The sequence below is a fragment of the Oryza glaberrima genome, chromosome 9, assembly GCF_000147395.1.
Source record: "Oryza glaberrima chromosome 9, OglaRS2, whole genome shotgun sequence".
Taxonomy (NCBI): domain Eukaryota; kingdom Viridiplantae; phylum Streptophyta; class Magnoliopsida; order Poales; family Poaceae; genus Oryza; species Oryza glaberrima.
Window position 1 is genome coordinate 21,013,831 of NC_068334.1, and position 17,137 is coordinate 21,030,967.

A 17,137-nucleotide genomic window follows, 5' to 3' on the forward strand; every position below is an offset into this window, starting at 1 on the left:
GATTGGAAAGGCCTAGGCCCTTAACCCGGCCCATTACTGAGAATTAGACTACGGCCCTTTGTTCTCATGTTATTAGGACATGTTCTATACAAGTAGGAGTACATATAAAACATAACGAGCCTAGACACCTCCCGGTAAAAAAAAATGCAATATTTTAAATTTTCTTTATAATCAATGACGTGTGATTTTTTTCATATAATAGTTTAAGTGATTATGAAAGCACCTTCAAAATCAAAATCATCACATGCTGTTTTTATGTTTTCAATATTGTTAATGATCAACGTTTTAAAAGTTTAATCAAATCACATACAAAAATGTCAAATACTAATAACTAAAGGGAGCATTGGTGATACACGCTTATAATTGGTAGCCAATGAGCCTTTATTCCAATTTAAATAGCGTAATACCTAGAGAATTTCGTGCTATAATCTATGTAATTTTGAAAACATTATTTCACTTGATTATTTTATTGGCAGAAGTTAGGGGTTTATCCAATGACATCTTTTTTTTAATTCCTTCTTTTTCATTTATGGGACTTTGTTGGTTGTGTGCACATGGCCACTTGGGTATAAGGAGCATATTGATCCATGTATTTTTGAAAGAAATAAACCATATTTGTTAAGTGTACCTTATAAATTCCTAATTCGTAAAAAATGTTGGCCCAACCAATGGATCAAGGTACAAATTTTCCTGATGTAATTGTGCGATCATCAAGTATTCAAGTGCTACAAAAGTGTTGTCATCAATTTGCACGTGATCCTACGAGCTGTCGTCTTGATGAAGAGGTTGAAGAGGATCAACAGCATCGTCGGAGCTCTCGGGCGGAGCTGTAGCTACGGCGGCTGCGGCGGCGGCGGCAACAGCAGGTCCCACCTCCGACAGGCCGTCCTGGAACGTCTTGACGAGGTTACGGAAGAAGATCTTGCAGACGCCGGTGAGCCCGGCGAGCTTCTGCCGGTAAGCCACGACCATGTCGACCATCTCGCCGGCCTTCTCCTCCATCTTCTTCTTCGACTCCTCGCCGTCGTTGTCCTTGAGGATAGCGTTCAACTTGATGGTTCGTTCCACCTCGGCGAGGAGCTCCTCCCTCTCGTGCTCGGCGCAGTCGTGCAGCTTCTCCAGCTGCCGCTCGGCCTCCCCCTGCGCGCACTCCACCATGGTGCGCCGCTCCTCGTCGCCGTCGAGCCCCGTGCCCAGGTGATAGTACCCGTACGCGTACGTCCACCGGAGCAGCCGCCGGCACTCGGCGATCTGCTGGTACGCCTCCGCCAGGAAGCAGAGCTCCGTCACCGGCATGGCCACCGCGGCGGACAGCTTCTCGGCGCAGGCGTCGAGGCCGGCCATGTCGTCCACCGCGCTCTGCCGCGCCTTCCCGTGCGCCGCCCACCGCTCGTAGAAGTGCATGTACCTGTCCAGCGACGCCATGCCCTGCTCCCGCCGCCGCTTGTCGTCGCTGGCCTCGCCGTTGGCCTTGGCCGCGTCGTAGACGTTGCAGTTGTAGTACTCGCTGCTCCGGTGATCGCTCCACGGGCCGAGGCAGAGCCAGCAGAACTCGTGCAGGCATGGCGGCCGGCACGTCATGTGCATGCACCCACGGTTCTTCTCGATTGGCAGCCGGCACTTGGGGCAGTGCTTTGGGGATGGATTCTAATAGCTCGAGCGACGTCCACCCGTTTATTTCATGTCAACTAAATGGCTACAAAAAATTTTCAAAAAAATTAGTAAGATAGATCAATATGTAATATATCACTCCACAAACATGCAGGTTAAAATTCAACTTCTACAAGTTGTAACAAAAATAACAAATTTAACTGTAAATATACATATAGTAATTTAAATTTTGTTTGTTATTTTTGTTACAATCTGTAGAAGTTGAATTTTAACTTGCATGTCTGTGGATTGATACATTACATATTGATCTATCTTATTCATATTTTTTCAATTTTTTTCATAACCATTTAGATGACATGCAATAAACGGGTGGACATCCACTCGAGCTGTTAAAATAGTTTCCCGCAGTGCTTCGTGTTCGCCAGCACCCAGCTCGCCGTCTCGGACTCCATGGCGTTCTTCTCCGTCCACGCGCGCACCGTATCGCACGACACCGGCCGGTGCGCCTCCTCGCCGCACCGGAAGCAGAACCCGTGCCCGTACCTGCACTCCACGTCGTCTTGCTTCTCCTCGCCGCCGCCGCCGCCGACGAACTCGATGGCCAGGGTGCACCCGGGCCCCGGGCACCACTTGATCCTCGTGCCCTCCTCCACGTACGACCGGAGGAGGAACGTCGCGTACCGGGCCTTGACCGCGTCGCCGGCCACCTCGTCGACGAGCTCACGCACCACGGCGGCGGAGCACGCCGGGTCCGGGCACCGGAACGACAGGCACCGCGCACCGTCGCCCACGGCTGCGTGGACGTACCCGCGCCAGCAGCCGACGCAGTAGAAGTGGGAGCACCCGGCCGACCTCATCTCGCCGGCGAGGTGCTCGTCGAAGCAGATGGCGCAGACGAGCGGGTGGCCGTTGCGCGACACGGGGGCGCCGCCCAGCGCCACGCCGGTGGCGGCGCCGGCGCGGTCGCCGTCGGAGAACAGCCTGTCCTGGAGCTCGACGAGGCTCCACTTGTAGTGCCGGAGGAGGACGGCGGCGAACCCCGGGGGGATCGCGAAGAGCTCGCCGACGTTGGCCGTGTCCGCGTCCTGCCGCGCGCGGACTTGCTCCTCGGATAGATTCCGGTACCTCCTGTCGATCTTGGTGAGGTCGACGGCGGCGGCCGCCTTCTTTTTCTTGGCCTCGTCGTCGTCGTCGTCATCTACCTCCTCTTCCTCCAGATCCCAACTCTCACCGTCGTCGTCGACGTTGCTGTCCACCTCGTCGGTGTAATCGTCGCCATCGTCGGTATAGTAGCTTTCGTAGCTCTGAGCGTCGTCCTCGCCGTCGCTCGCCATGCCTGCGCTGCGTGCTAGCAATCTAGGTCGACAACTGATTCTCAGGGTCAAGGTTGAATTTTTGTATGCACAATTTTCCGTCTATTTTTTCCGCTAAAAAAATTCCATCTATTTCCGACCCCGAGTTGGGATCAGTCTCGAACTCAGATCCTGAACGGATTCGCTTCTTAACAACAATTTTAAGTTCTCAATAACTTTAGTCAATTCAAACTGAGTACGGTTTATTTTTCGTTCAACCTCTCTTTGACCGATTTCGTAACCAAGATTGATCCCTGCTTCAAAACACAACACAGTGCTGTAAAAAAAGAAACAAAAGCTACAAATGACTTGACATGCATCACAAAAAAAAAAAAAAAAAAAAATCAGACAGCACAGCATACACCATTAACGTCAGAACGTATGATTGGTTTGTTAATGGAAGAAACGTCCACAAACTTTATTAGTACATTATAAATACCTATCACAAAATTTATTATAGATTGTTATTATCTGTCTCTTCTGCTCCCGTGCTAAGAACAGGACAATGCTGATTGAGCTTTACTTTACTAGACATACCAAGAATGCCAATCTCTACCGTCGGAAAACACGATTTGTGTTCCGAACAAAGCCGCACTGGCAGACATCACCGGCGCCGCCGCCGCGGCGGCCATTGTGAGACCCCTTGCACTGTCCCAAGCAAGCACTCCACATCATGGCTCTGCCATTACTCCTTCCCTTGCTGCTTGCACCGAAGAGGATCCCTGCGACGTGCATCCCCTGCATCTCCAGCTTCACCCTGCCATCCTTCTTCTCCAGGGATGCCTCCATGACCCCGATCATGGGGTCACCAATGGCGGCGTACCCTTGCTCGGGATCCCTCACCTGAATCAGGATCACAGAGACCATGGAATCCTTCGTCGCCTGGTGCCTCCGGTCGCCGTCGTCGTCGCCGGCAGCCGTGGACGAGGCAGAGTCAGCCGTCGAGGCCATGCGAATCTTTAGGCCTTGTTGGACCAGTCCTTCCATCTTGTCCATTTCCATGAAGAGGAGAGCCTCCAAGAAGTCGTCGCCGGAGCTGAGCCTCGCCGAGCGGCGGATGACTTTGCCGGGATTCTTCCGGCCGGCGATGTCCTTGATCGGCATCATCTTTGACAGTAACTTGCACAGGTTCTCTGCGCTCGTCTCTGTCATCTTGTCAAGAACCTAGAGATCACAATGCCACAGATTGTCGAACGAAAACAATGTGCAGTGCAATGGATGATAGACTTCATTGGCATCCATGGATCTTGACAGCGATCGAGGTGGCTCACCTCCGACGCGGTGGCGGCGTTCTCGGCGACGACGGGCTGCGACACCTGCAGCGCCAGCCGCTCCCAGGGCATGCCCACCACCCGTTTGATCTCGTGCAGGTAGCCACCGCCTTCCAGCCTCACCATTTCCCGCACGCCGCCGTGGCCACCGACGGTGACGCGCTTGTTGGCCGCCGTGGCGCCGATGCCGCTGCAGGCGCTGCTCACCCGATCTCTGGTGGCCATGGCGCCGCCATTGGCGCTCCTGCCGTGCTCGGCGAGCCTACTGCCGAGCCTCCTGACCTCCTCCTCCAGGAACTGCACCCTCCGCCGGTACTGCTCCGCGGATGCTCTAGTGGTCGCCGCCGTCGCGCCATCGACGACGTTGGCGCGCGCAGGCGGCGGCCGCGGCGCGCGGCGGTGGAAGGAGAGGCAGGACGCGAGCGCGGAGCAGCCGGTGGTCGCCACGGGCGGCGCCGGCTGCTTGTTGTGGCCGCCGGGCATGCCAATCTTGCCGATCGATCGGTGTGGCGGCGGTGCGGTCTCCGACCCGCTCGCTCGCCGGCGCCGTGCAATTTGACGCGTTTGTTTATCTTGTATAGACGCCGCGCCGCGGCTAGCTAGTGAGGTTAGTTGCGATCTATGCGTGGGGAGGCCGGATCGGATCATCGGAGGCGCGATTTTGGAGTTTGAATTCGAACCCCAAACTCCAAGGGTGTGTTTGGATAATGAGAAATAAGGAGTGGGATTGGGATTGGGAAATGAATGAAGGGTTAGGATTAAATGAATGAGGGAAAATGAATAGTTATGATTTAAAAATGGGTGGGAAATCATTTCCCTGACACATTTGCCAAACACAGCCCAAAGGTGTTTGTCTTGGCCAACTTCATCTTGGAGCAGCAAATATTGCGTTGCGACGTGACGACGCGGTGCATTGGATCGTGTGTTGTACAGCCGCGGTATTCATTGCATATCAGTTATCACCAGTACAAATCCATTGGATGTATCCAGTATCCGTGCCTGTAAGGGCCCGTTTAGTTGGGCTGTGTTTAGTTCACACCAAAATTAAAAGTTTGGTTGAAAATAAAATGATGTGACAGAAAAGTTGGAAGTTTGTGGGTAGGAAAGTTTTGATGTGATAGAAAAGTTAGAAGTTTGAAGAAAAATTTTGCAACTAAACACAGCCTTGGTGAAATGAAAATTTTTAGGTGTCACATCGTACGTTTGACCGGATGTTGGAAGGGGCTTCCATTGTAGGAGTAATTACTTGGGGCTTACGTGTATACTACCGTGCAGTACCGCACTGCTGCTGATGCCTTGTTGATACAACTGTGGGAACAGTTTCAAAAGTACGAAGAGAACAAAAATCTCTAATATTTTGTATGTCGAAGTTTAGAAGTTGCGATCTTGTAGATTTTCGGTCTCATTATTTGGTTTTTTTCCCTAACAAGTCAAAACGGTTTATTAGGAAAAAAATAAATTTGTAGGTAAAATTATATATATATATATATATATATATATATATATATTTTGTTGGTGACTTAAAAGTTAATGCTGAAAAAGAAATTACGTTGAAAAAAAATCTTAAAATCAATGTCAAAATTAAGTTTGAAAATTTAAAATTTAGCTTTCTATTTGGCTGATTAGGCCATCCAATGGGAGCCTTTCAATAATCGTTTTCTTCTCATATGTTGATTTTATTATTTTAGTTCTTATTGTTGTATGAGTATTTGCTCTCTTTGAGATAATTTTATAATAAATGGTTGTACCTTCTTTGAAGCAAAGGTCCGAACTTTTATTTCATTATCTTAGGCCCTGTTTAGTTCCTAAAACAAAAATTTTCACGTTGTCGGCTTGTCGCATCGAATGTTTAAACACATGCATTAAATATTTAAATGTATGAAAAAACTAATTACATAGATTGCGTGTAAATTGCGAGACGAATCTTTTAAGCTTAATTGTGCCATGATTTGACAATGTGGTGTTACAATAAATATTTGCTAATGACAAAATAATTAAACTTAATAAATTCGCCTCGCAGTTTCCTAGAGGAATATGTAATTTGTTTTATTATTAGACTACGTTTAATACTTCAAATGTGTATCCGTATATTCGATGTGACAACTAAACCAAAAATTTTCCACAACAAAAAAAAAGGCCTTAAAATAAGACAAAAAGTACAAATACATTTACTACTAGTAGTACATAGTACACACGATGATAGGAGATGTGACCGTATGAGTGGGGCCGTGTTTAGTTCCCCTCCACCAACTTGAAACTTTCAACTTTTCATCACATCAAAAACTTTCCTATGTATATAAACTTACAACTTTTTTTCAAACTTCTAACTTTCTTCAAACTTCACTCTTTTTCCACCAACTAAACACAGCATGAGGTGAGCTTCCTAAAATAGGGAAAAAAGAAAAGGTGTAGGACACGTGGGCTTTAGTGTTGCAGGCCTTTGGTCCTTGTGGGCCTTGTAATGCTGAGCTCAGGCTCATCCGACACGTGTGCCTCGCGGGCCTTGCAATGCTGAGCTCTGGCCCATCACGGCGAAGACACATGCGCCGGGGAGCGGCGGTGGAGGGGAGGATTGCCCGCCGCGCCGCCCGCCGCGGCCGTCTTCCTCCTCCCTCCATCTCTCCCTCGGACCCTCCCAATGGCGGCTCCTCGGCGCGGAGTGCAGCGAGCAGGCGCAGCAGCTTTTGTGTGTGGGAGACCGCCGTGGGGCTGCACAAGGCCGTCTCCCGCATCCCTCGAGGGCTCCGACGCCATCGATGATCGCCCGCACCACCAACCCCAACTCCGGCGACCGGCCACCGGGCCACCAAGTGGTACTGCCATACTCTCCTCTCCTCTCCCCTCCCGATTGCTGGTCATCGATGATGAGCACCAAGCTCTCCGCCTTTGTGTGTACCTGTACCCTCGATTTTTTTTTTGTTGGAAGGACTACCCTGGAAATCCCATTGTTGACTGTTGAGGATACTGGCTCTTAGCATATGCTTCTCCAAGAATTGTTCATGTTTGATGCAAACATATCTTGTGTTTCTGTTCATGTAATTACTGGTAACTTGATGCCTTGCTAAAAAAAGAGAACTAATTAACCTGAGATAGTTTTAAGTAAACGTATGGATATGTTTCTGCTCCCAACATCTATGTCCTTATAGGAAGCTTTATTGTTTTCTGGAACAACACTGCTTTAGAATCATTTAGAGCCAATATGCCATAATCAACAGAGATGTTTTGGTTTTGACCACCTAATTCGCATGAAAGATGAAATATCTTAGGGCGGGGAATCTGGGAACAATGATGCTTTTCAGGGATAAATGTTCAAATATTGATGAAAGGCTCGGTTTTCCATTCCACGAGGTGTTGTTTTCTTGTGTCCTACTATTGGACACACGTGTCACTACTTCTTGTTATGTTCTGAAGCCTTTTCAACAATCTGAATTCCTTGAATTTGAGAATAGGAACATCCAAGACAAGTGCCTGACTTCCTATCTTACTTTCAAACATGTTGGCTTCGTACTTTGGCAGATCTGCTCTTACTCCAGAAGCAGCATGAATCCATTTTTTTCAAATAAAAATGTATCTGTTCTTCCAATGCCCATAGCAGTTGGTAGCCTAGTAATGGATGAACACCATTCCAGATGAAGGGCTTACAATGTCCATGATACTATTTCATTAACAATAGTTTTGTAGAGGATGCCGTCTCGTTTTTATTTATCTCCTGTAATTTAACCTATAACTTAATTGCCGTCATATATAATATCATTTGCCATATTATTTTACATGCATTTGGCATGAATTCGTCCACGCCATGTATAATACGTTCCGTTTTGAACAATCCCCTTCACCGTGTCATGCTGTAGTGTTTATGTGCATTTGGTATGAATTCTTCCACACCATGTATTAACATTCAGTTTTGAACAATCCCCTTCACTGTGTCATACTGTAGAGTTTGGCATAGAGCATTAGAGGCTCAATCATGGTGGAAATGCAGCAGGCGTGGTGGGGGAGCTTGGAAGATGCAATGGGGGTATGGTGGGCTAGTGACTGGAACAGAACGGTACATACACATCTCAACTTCATCAGCACTTTTTGCTAAATAAAATATGTCGTGAGGTTATCAGCTTTTCTTAAACTTGTTTTCCCTTGATCCGGGGCCTTTTTGCACGGTAGGAATAGAGCCAGGTTCTGCTAACTGGCAGTACCTAATCTAAATGCAAAGGCAGGCAAATTCTTTGCGTATTCCCGGGAAAAGAACTTGTATTGCCGCAGCACAGACAAGAATTAAAGCAAGAAACGGTATTCTTCTAGCTAGAGGCCGGAATACATAAATTCATCAGGGAAAGAAACACGTACAAGAATTGCTAGCAATAGTACATTAGCACTCAAGATACTAATTATCACTAGATATAACAGCTAATTTAGAGAAGAGAGTATAATTAAGAGCCAACTAATTTAGTACTAGGAGGTAATTATGAACGAGGGCTATGAGGAAGCAGGAAGCTGAGGTCCTCGCCTTCGTCGGCGGTGGTTGCGACGGTAGCGGTAGGCTCTCCTTGTACTATCTCTTGGCCAGGGGAATAAGGCCCCGACTTTGGCTCTGGCTTCGGCTCCGGCTCCGGCTCTGGCTCCGGCATCTGGAGCTTGTCGGCCAAGGTCTTGGCGCCCTTGAGCGAGAGAATGAGCCAGACGAAGGAGAGGAACTCGCCACCTTCTCCGAGGCTCTTGGCATGTAGGTATCCCCTACACATGCTGGCGGAGTAGAAGAGCATGCCCACCCACACACGGTACATCACTTGGCACCGTGTTCTGCGGCCCATCTTATCCATCAACTCCTCTGCGAGCCTGCATGCGTCGTGGACGAGAGGGTACTTGGGGGGAGGGGGCTCATCCACCCTGATTTCCCTCCCTTGTTCACTTACCCTTTCTATGTCGATCGCAGCATTGACCTCAGCTTTTGCCTTGTCGATGATCTTCTTTGCCAGGATGTCTCGTCCGAGCTTCTTGAGGCTATGCGGCTGCTGCTGCTGAGACTCAATATCCTTCAAGATGAGCTCAACCTCCTCCATTGCCTGCGTGAAGAGGTGCTGCCTGCTGCCGGTCATGAGCATGTCAGGGCGGAGGTTGAGAAGGTGGGCCATGTAGTCCGATATCGCCTCCGTGCACTCGAGAAATTTCCTGTCAATCTCGTCGATGGTGTTTTCAGCCATCATGCGGCGCATGCAAAGGTCAGTGGCGATGTGCCAGAGGATGACACCCCTATCAAAGGACCCACGCAGGCTGCCCTGTACCTCTGGGCCGCATACCTTGCGCAGGTTCTCATTGAGCACCCAGTTGCGGCGCCCCGGCGCGAAGCTTCGGTAGCTGGTGAAGTCGAGACCCTTGGCATTCGCCTCCACTAGGTCGGAGAAGATCAACCCGGCCAGCATGTGGTACAGGTTCTTGCGTTGGCAAACGAAGAATCCCTGTGTGTAGCCGACATGTGCGGCACACTTGAGCAAGACCCCAGCAGGCTGTGTCCTTTGGAGAGCTGACCGGATGAGGTTATTGTATTGGGGGACTGTCTCGCATAGCGCTGCGACATCCGCCATGGACATGAGCTTGAACAGCAGCTGCCGGATGGGCTCCGCAAGGATGTCCAGCGCGGCGGTGAGGCAGAGGAGCACGTAGGTGATCTTCACGTCGATGGTGTTGTGGTGGCGCTTGCTGCTGGCGGCGAAGAGCACGATGGCGGTGATGTGAAGGAACGGCGCCAACAGTATGTGGTAGGCCAGGTATGCAGGGGTCAACACCACGTTGGCTCTGGTGTAGATGAGCGCAAACGCTCTGCGAAGCCAACGCTTGGAGCCCTTCTCTGCTCTAGGGCTTAGGGTCCCCAGCAAGTCTCCCTCCACCTCCTCCTTGCTGTCATCTTCTCCCATCAAGGATTGGCGTTGACGGTGACGACGTTGTTCCTGCTTGAGGTCAGAGTCGGCAGCTAGCAGCGACATGTCGGAGAGTATCAGTAGGACCTTGTCTCTATCTGTCAAGATGTGCTGCTGACTCCTCTTGACAACGTCAGTGCCTACCCCTGGAGGAGGGGTCTCCTTCTCTTTTTTCAGCTGGCAGCAGCGGTCGAGTATGTCTCTCTTGTCCTTTTCCAGCTCGGTGAAGCAGTATCTCCACTTGCTGACCTCCTTCCTGCCTTGTACCATGGACGACACAGCTGCCAGCCGGTTGATGCTGGCTCGTCGGAGAGCCCACGGCTTCTCGGTGAAGCTGAACACCCCAATGACGAAGAGCAGGACGGCTGACACCAGCAGCTTCCTGTCACCGCCATTGGCGGGCCATGACTTGTAGAAGGCGTATATGGCGACCGTGACCTGGGACACCAGAATCACAGTGTGCCGCCTCCACAGCTCGTTGTCCTCGATGGTGTAGGCAGACATCTCCTGCTGCCCGCCAAGGTGGATGAGGAGGACCGGAGCCCATAGGACCTCCAGGGCGCTGCCATTGACACAATGCCGTTTCGCGGCGGTGGTCGTGTTGGCGTGGCGGTTGAAGAGGGTGGCAAGCGCGTAGATGGCCAGGGCGTCGCTGCTGATGTAGGCCAGCCAGATGAAGGTCCTGAACCAGTGAGGGATGGTGTACTTGCGCATGGGGGCAGCCAGCAGAAGGAACCACTGGATGCCCAGGCTGCACAGCACCAGGATGCGCAGCTGCCACTCGTCCCACCACTGCACAGCGGCTGACACATTCGTCATTCTATCATGCATCTAATATCTGTTTGTTACTATTTTTTTTGTTTGTGCATCGTAGGTTCCCGACAATGGACGGTTAGTTTAGCACACCTATATATCAGAATGACACTTGTTGAACACAGTTTTTCTGTAGCCCAGCTGAAGACTTGCTTTGCTAGTGAAGCTCACTTTAATTATTACTGCTACACATGTGCGTGTGGGAGAGAGCTAAAGTGAGGGATAAGCATTACATGATAAAAGCCGAAAAAGAGAATGAACATAGAGAAAAATATAAATGTACATTACAACTTTTATCGAAAATAAAGGAAAAATATAAGATGTACATTACAACTTTAGACTTTATTTATTTACAGTCATGCGCTGCCCTTCGCGCACAGCTTTGTATGATCTCTGCAATATTCCTAAATCTTCATATGTTAGCTAGTGTGGAGCTATTGATGATGTCTAACTCTTTGCTTTGTTTACGAGGTGGTCCTTACTATCTTTGCATTTGCATATTTGCGTGCATGTTAGCGAAATAAACCATTTGTTCTTCAGCCACCCAAACATCATCTGTCTTATCAAACCTGCAAAATAAGAGGGACTTTTGTTCATCTTGCACCGAAACCTTTTCCCTTGCTTGTTTTCCTCTTCCTTCTTGTCGGTCTGTTTTCCTTTTTCTTTTCTCCTTCTTTCTCATTTCCTTTTTCTTTTCTTGGGCCACACCTCGTTGAGGATAAGATTTTCTTGGGAACAGTTCTGTTGAGTGAGAGCAGTGCAAACACAACTTTGGTTCATGTTCTGCTAGAAGGCTAGTACAGTGTAAACACAATCTTGGTTCATGTTCATAATTGGAGATATTACTGCTGAAGGAGGTGCCCGCAAGGAATTGCAGTCCTGCAGATAAGAGATGCCATTTGCTAGTTGCCTCCTTGGTAAAAGTCTTCACTTGAGTTTATTTATTTGCTTTCCTCTTTTCCTTGGCTGGATTTCTCACAAGTCTCGTTTTCTTATCAGCAAAACCTTTTGTTGACAAAAGGTGGTGTGATTGTTTAAGTGGGGTCCGAATCTTTTTCTTCTTAAATAAAGGAGTGGAAATGGAATAGTGAAAGGGAATAGTGTCTCTGTTAAGCTTTCCTTCATTTATGTTCCTTTCTTACTCGATGCTGTTGCCTAATATATATTCCCTTATTTTTATATTAAAATGTGCATCCAGGCCACACGGTTCAAATTCTTTTTTTTAGAACTTCAATTCTAAATTGGTAGTATTAATTGGTGTCCACTAGTAATTTTAAGACATACACGCTCAGTGGGTCCATATATATGCTCCGGGAATTTTAATTAGCCGTGTGTGAAGAACATGCATGTGCATATGATGTCTGAATGTTGTTGTGAACCTTGTGTAAGGTGTGAGGATTAGTCCTCTTGACTTTGTTTGTTTGGGCTGTGTACATTTAAGTTGGATGTAGAGGTTAGGTTTTTAATCCATTTTCTAAAAAAATGTGCATATGATGCATGCGAGTGTATTTTCTGTAATATATTTGTATATTATTGAATTTGGAAAAATGAGATGACTTGAACTTCATAATAATATATAGATGAGTGCGTTGAAAATAGACGCGCATGTAGGTTTCATTAGATTCTCACGTTTGTAGGCGGATGAAAGGTCCACTATTCTTCTGTTACTTTTGGGTATGCGGTGGCTAATCACCGAGCTACTCCCTCCGTTCTTTTTTTACTACTTGCCATATAAAATACTGGCACAGTGCATATATTTAATAATTGAATTTCCTAATATTATCTTCGTAAAAATTACTGTATTAAAGATATAACTAGATAAACATATTTTTCATTATAACTCTGTCAATATCATTTATCATATTTTAAATCTTAATATGCATATATTAGTGGGTTAATGTATAGAAGTTTGACTACACATTTTCTATTTATGAAACGATGTAGTGATGAATGCTTTTGTGATAATGCAACGTTCATGAAATATGTCAGAAAGAATAAAATAGCATAAGAAAGTAAATAGCAACAAGACTGAACGTGCATGAGCATTTGCCTTTTTCTTTCAGCATGTGAACTTCAATTTAGTCAGGATTATCATGGCAAAAGAAATATCACTTCACCCTGCCAAGAAATAGATAAATTATTTGTTCGCCGCAAAATTAATATGCGAAACAGCTAACGGTCCTAGCGCATAAGTTCGGAGCATATATTCTTCTTCTTTCCTTATGGCACTCATTAGCAAGGTAGCCAAGAAAGCTCTATATAAACCATGTGCATCACCTTACACTGCCTTTAACCTCCTTTCTTTCCCTAGGACCTACCCCTCCCCTACCCTCTTGAGCTTTCTCAAATAAAAAAAAAGGAACACCTGAATTTTTTTGGTGATTCAAAGAGAAAAAGACAAAGATTTGATGGGTAACATGCTTTTATCCCCTGTTAATTTCTTGTGACCATTATTTTTTTCTGCCTTGGTTTTTGGATTTCATACAGAAAGTGTGTTGGTCTGTACTAATCTTTTCCTCCCTCTGCGACAGCATCTTCGAGCTCTACCATGATGGCAAGGCCCGGCGCTGTGAAGAATATTGAAAGCTGGGACGAGTTTACAAAGCATTTTGTGAAATCAGAGTACAAGCTGGTAAACATATACATATATAATCCAATCCAATTCAGATTTACATGTGATGTGATCGATCGACGCATTCATGCATGCATGAAATTAATATATTGAAATATGAATGATCAATCAGGTGGTGCTGGTATTCATGGCGCCGTGGTCGGAGCCGTGGAAGCTGATGAGGCCGGCGGTGGAGAAGATGGCGTCGGGGCTGAAGAGCGAGGAGGTCGAGGTGTGCACGATCAGCGTCGACCGGTTCAACACGCTGGGGCGGCTGCTGCGGGTGGAGGCGCTGCCGACGTTCGTGCTGGTGAAGAGGCACCGGGCGGTGGCTCGCGTCGTCGGCGTCAACCGGGACGATCTTCACAGCAGCATCAACAAGCACCTCGCACCACCCTCTTCTTCTCCACAACCCATTAATATTTCTTAGTGCTGTTGATGATTCTTGGTTGATTGTATGATATAATCGAGTAATGCCATGCGTCTTAATTATGAGTTGTAATTGTTTATCATACTGTATTTGAGACATATTCAACCTTGTTTCGAGAAAAAAAAATGAAGATGAAAAAAAAATCTATTCATACTTATAGATTTTCTTTGAACACAAGACATCTTCCGTAGCTTGCCTTCTGTACCTGTATGGCTGTATCGATATGTATGCGTGTCTTCTACGCAGCTAAGATACTCCGAAATATATCATGAGGCTGTGGAGAAATTGACTAATTTATACTCCTATACTACGAGAAAAATAATTAATGCTTTCAGAATTCCAATTTTCAGTCTTCTGTTAATGTTATATTTGCCAATTTAAGCACTTCGCCATTTTTATTCAAGAAAAAATAGTGGATGCTATGCCATGTGTACCCATAAAAATTGAGAGGAATTAATTAATTTAAAGCAAAATATTATATACATATAGGATAGTATATTCATCTGATTCCTAATCCTAATTCTCTTCGATCGATTGCCTCCATCTATTCCTAGAGCCTATTATATGGTTCTATTCTAGGGATCTCCACCACTCAGCTCCAGAGAGATTGAACCATAGATCCATGGAATTAGCTAGGGAATAGATCGAGGTAATAGAAGAGAATTAGATTCAGGAAGCAGAATAACATGAGAGGGAGTAGAGGGGAAAGACAAATACTCCCTCCGTTTCATCGTATTATAAGTTGCTTTTGACTTGTTTTCCTAGTCAAAAGTTATTTGGTTTATTAAATTTATAGAAAAATTTAGCACAAAATTAGTTTTATTACATGTAACATTGAATATATTTTAATAATATAATATTGATATATTTTCTAGAAGTTTGGTCGAATTTTAAAAAAGTAACTAGAAAAAAATCATAGTGACTTATAATATAAAACAGAGAGAGTACTGTAAGTGAAAGTTTGTTCAACACATTATCATAAAAACAACATATACAACCGACATGAAAGGGGATTGGATTCTCTGACTTATGTTCTTTTGACGTGGGCCTAGAGGGGTCACATATCAATGGCTTAAAGTCAGATAAAAGTAAATCGGAAAAACCGGTCCCCATAATAAAAAGGTAAATCGGAAGAACCGATTCCCACAAGAGCCAAGTGGATTGAGATCTGTGCTGTTGCTGCACAATAGCAACTGCACACAATTTGAGCCCTCTATTTCTCGATCCAATGGTCCAAAATCGCTTGCTACAGTGAATTCGGAAATATATTTATTTTTTGCAGTAAAGCGCTACAGTACTTGCTATATCATGCGATGCATCTGGATAATCCGTTTTGAATCCAGTTGTGCTTGTGTGACTGCTTAACTTGTAGTTACACTAGCTACTGCACCTGAATCAGATCCGAGCCAAGTATATGCAAGCGCGCAAACAAATGCTCAACATTTGCAGCATGACCGGTCCTCAGCAGGGAAGTAAACCCAGGAATGATTACAACACATGTTAATGACCTGCGTCAAAAGACAGCACGTATAAGGAGACTCATCTGAAGTACACGGTTATTGTTTGATTTTACTTATTTAACCTGAGTTCAAACAATCAATTAAGTGTTGAGATGGATGATCTTGATCCCGAGCTTCATCGGTTGACCTAATAAGCCAAAACAAAAGTCAAACTTCAAATTTTCTAACTTGATTTTGAAGTTGCATTTTAAGATATTTTAAACGTAATTTCTTTATAGCATTGGGTTTTAAATCACTACGAACAAATATATAAAAAGTTTTACCTACAAAATAAATTTTATTTTCTAATAAACCGTTTTGACTTATTAGAAAATATAAGCAACGGATGAGGCTGCCCGTTTTCTAAACAGATGCAGTACATAGTTGTACAAGAGACGCATCCCGTGTTTAGACTCTCTATACTATATTCATTCTAGTATATATCAGTACAAATTAGGCATACAGAATTAATTTGATATTGTACTGTACATCGACGAAATTCAAGCAAAAAAACAATTGATCTTGCAATCGATCGATCAGTTAGCTCTTATAGCTAAAACAAAAAAAAAAGAATTCAACCGTGCGGAATCGGCGCGCCGCCGCCGCCACGGCGGTACGTGTCCGGCGGCGGATCGACGTACCCATAATCCGTCTCCTGATCAACAGCGACGCCGACGACGACGACGCCGCGCACTGCCCGCTTCGTCTCCGTCTCCGGCACCACGGCGTCGGCCTGCAGATTAACTCCACTACCACTTGTCGTCGTCGTCGTCGTTGGCGACAGCACTATTGTTGATGCAGCAAGCTCCACCGCCGGCGGCGGCGGCGGCGGCCGGCGGCCACCGTTGGCCTGAACGCACGCGCCAGCAGCAACCAACGCCGCCGCCGCCACAAGCAGCAGCCGCATTATAAGTAGGAGGGCGATGACGATTAGTGATAGCTAGAAACGGTTGGGTAAAGCTCGCTTCAAATTCAGTTTATGCATGCTATTTATGCTTGTGCTTAATTAGGAAGCTCATCACAAGCGCGTGGCCTACCTAATTAAATCAAGCTGATCATCAATCACTTAATTAATTTAATCCAGAGATATATCTGGATGCTTAATACTCCTAGTTGCTTCATCGCGGCAAGAAAATGGATCCTCCTCGACGTCCGCGCCTTCACCGCCGATCGCCGGAGCGCCATCACCACGGCCACCGAGCTGAGCTCAGCAGGAGCTCCATTGAGGAGGGCACTGACGAGACGAGGCCATCGGCTCTGAACTTTAGGGATCACTGATCTCACACGATATAAAACTAAAATTGGTCCTAAGGAGATCACGAATGTGTTCATTTCGCGTTAAGATTATAAGTAGGTCAACCAGCGAACCAATTATAGGCAACCTTATTTCTTGTTTGTTTTGTGCTTAACACCATATTATGAAACTTTCATCATTTCTCTTATCCTTCTTATGCACGGCTCATTTCAATGCAACTTCTAATGTTTAAGGGCCTGTTCACTTTCATACCATTTTTAATCTTACCAAATTTTGGTAAAGTTACCAAAAAAAAAGCTATATTTAGTTTGCTGCTAAATTTTGATAACTATATAAGAAATCATGCCAAAATTTTTGTAACTATGCTAAAATTTGGTAAGTTT

The 17,137-nt window shown here is 46.1% G+C and overlaps 4 protein-coding genes and 1 long non-coding RNA gene across 5 annotated transcripts; 1 reads left to right on the forward strand and 4 right to left on the reverse strand.

Annotated features, from left to right (window-relative positions):
* Nucleotides 1-759: 759 nt before the first annotated feature.
* Nucleotides 760-2,945, reverse strand: LOC127785455 (probable E3 ubiquitin-protein ligase ARI5). The gene is made up of 3 exons (XM_052312906.1): nt 2,415-2,945; nt 2,027-2,297; nt 760-1,637 (listed from the first exon to the last, which is right to left on the reverse strand). The coding sequence occupies exons 1-3, from the start codon at nt 2,943-2,945 to the stop codon at nt 760-762; spliced, it is 1,680 nt and encodes a 559-aa protein (XP_052168866.1).
* A 433-nt stretch (nt 2,946-3,378) lies between these two features.
* On the reverse strand, nt 3,379-4,882 carry LOC127785299 (uncharacterized). The gene is made up of 2 exons (XM_052312735.1): nt 4,235-4,882; nt 3,379-4,127 (listed from the first exon to the last, which is right to left on the reverse strand). Exons 1-2 carry the CDS (start codon nt 4,880-4,882, stop codon nt 3,516-3,518), a joined length of 1,260 nt encoding a protein of 419 aa, XP_052168695.1. The 3' UTR covers nt 3,379-3,515.
* A 1,876-nt stretch (nt 4,883-6,758) lies between these two features.
* Nucleotides 6,759-14,289, forward strand: LOC127783509 (thioredoxin H2-2-like). Its single transcript, XM_052310695.1, has 3 exons — nt 6,759-7,047; nt 13,491-13,591; nt 13,704-14,289. Exons 1-3 carry the CDS (start codon nt 6,873-6,875, stop codon nt 13,998-14,000), a joined length of 573 nt encoding a protein of 190 aa, XP_052166655.1. The 5' UTR covers nt 6,759-6,872; the 3' UTR covers nt 14,001-14,289.
* LOC127783510 (uncharacterized) lies at nt 8,296-12,154 on the reverse strand. Its single transcript, XM_052310696.1, has 2 exons — nt 10,356-12,154; nt 8,296-10,271 (listed from the first exon to the last, which is right to left on the reverse strand). Exons 1-2 carry the CDS (start codon nt 10,975-10,977, stop codon nt 8,695-8,697), a joined length of 2,199 nt encoding a protein of 732 aa, XP_052166656.1. The 5' UTR covers nt 10,978-12,154; the 3' UTR covers nt 8,296-8,694.
* A 1,074-nt stretch (nt 14,290-15,363) lies between the features above and the next one.
* On the reverse strand, nt 15,364-16,366 carry LOC127785386 (uncharacterized). The gene is made up of 3 exons (XR_008019732.1): nt 16,141-16,366; nt 15,583-15,647; nt 15,364-15,508 (listed from the first exon to the last, which is right to left on the reverse strand). It is a non-coding gene; the product is annotated as an uncharacterized LOC127785386 (long non-coding RNA).
* Nucleotides 16,367-17,137: the final 771 nt, after the last annotated feature.

Excerpts from the sequence above, each read along its gene's own strand:
- LOC127785455 (XM_052312906.1), bottom strand. The coding sequence starts at position 2,945 with ATGGCGAGCGACGGCGAGGACGACGCTCAGAGCTACGAAAGCTACTAT. Across the intron at positions 2,298-2,414 it reads TCGGCTGCTGGCGCGGGTAC|GCCCGGTACGCGACGTTCCT; the intron begins GTCCACGCAGCC and ends GACGCGGTCAAG. Across the intron at positions 1,638-2,026 it reads GAGCTGGGTGCTGGCGAACA|CAAAGCACTGCCCCAAGTGC; the intron begins CGAAGCACTGCG and ends AGAATCCATCCC.
- LOC127785299 (XM_052312735.1), bottom strand. The coding sequence starts at position 4,882 with ATGATCCGATCCGGCCTCCCCACGCATAGATCGCAACTAACCTCACTA. Across the intron at positions 4,128-4,234 it reads ACGCCGCCACCGCGTCGGAG|GTTCTTGACAAGATGACAGA; the intron begins GTGAGCCACCTC and ends TGTGATCTCTAG.
- LOC127783509 (XM_052310695.1), top strand. The coding sequence starts at position 6,873 with ATGGCGGCTCCTCGGCGCGGAGTGCAGCGAGCAGGCGCAGCAGCTTTT. Across the intron at positions 7,048-13,490 it reads GGCCACCGGGCCACCAAGTG|CATCTTCGAGCTCTACCATG; the intron begins GTACTGCCATAC and ends CCTCTGCGACAG. Across the intron at positions 13,592-13,703 it reads TGAAATCAGAGTACAAGCTG|GTGGTGCTGGTATTCATGGC; the intron begins GTAAACATATAC and ends ATGATCAATCAG.
- LOC127783510 (XM_052310696.1), bottom strand. The coding sequence starts at position 10,977 with ATGCATGATAGAATGACGAATGTGTCAGCCGCTGTGCAGTGGTGGGAC. Across the intron at positions 10,272-10,355 it reads CTTCACCGAGCTGGAAAAGG|AGAGGAGTCAGCAGCACATC; the intron begins ACAAGAGAGACA and ends CTGACGTTGTCA.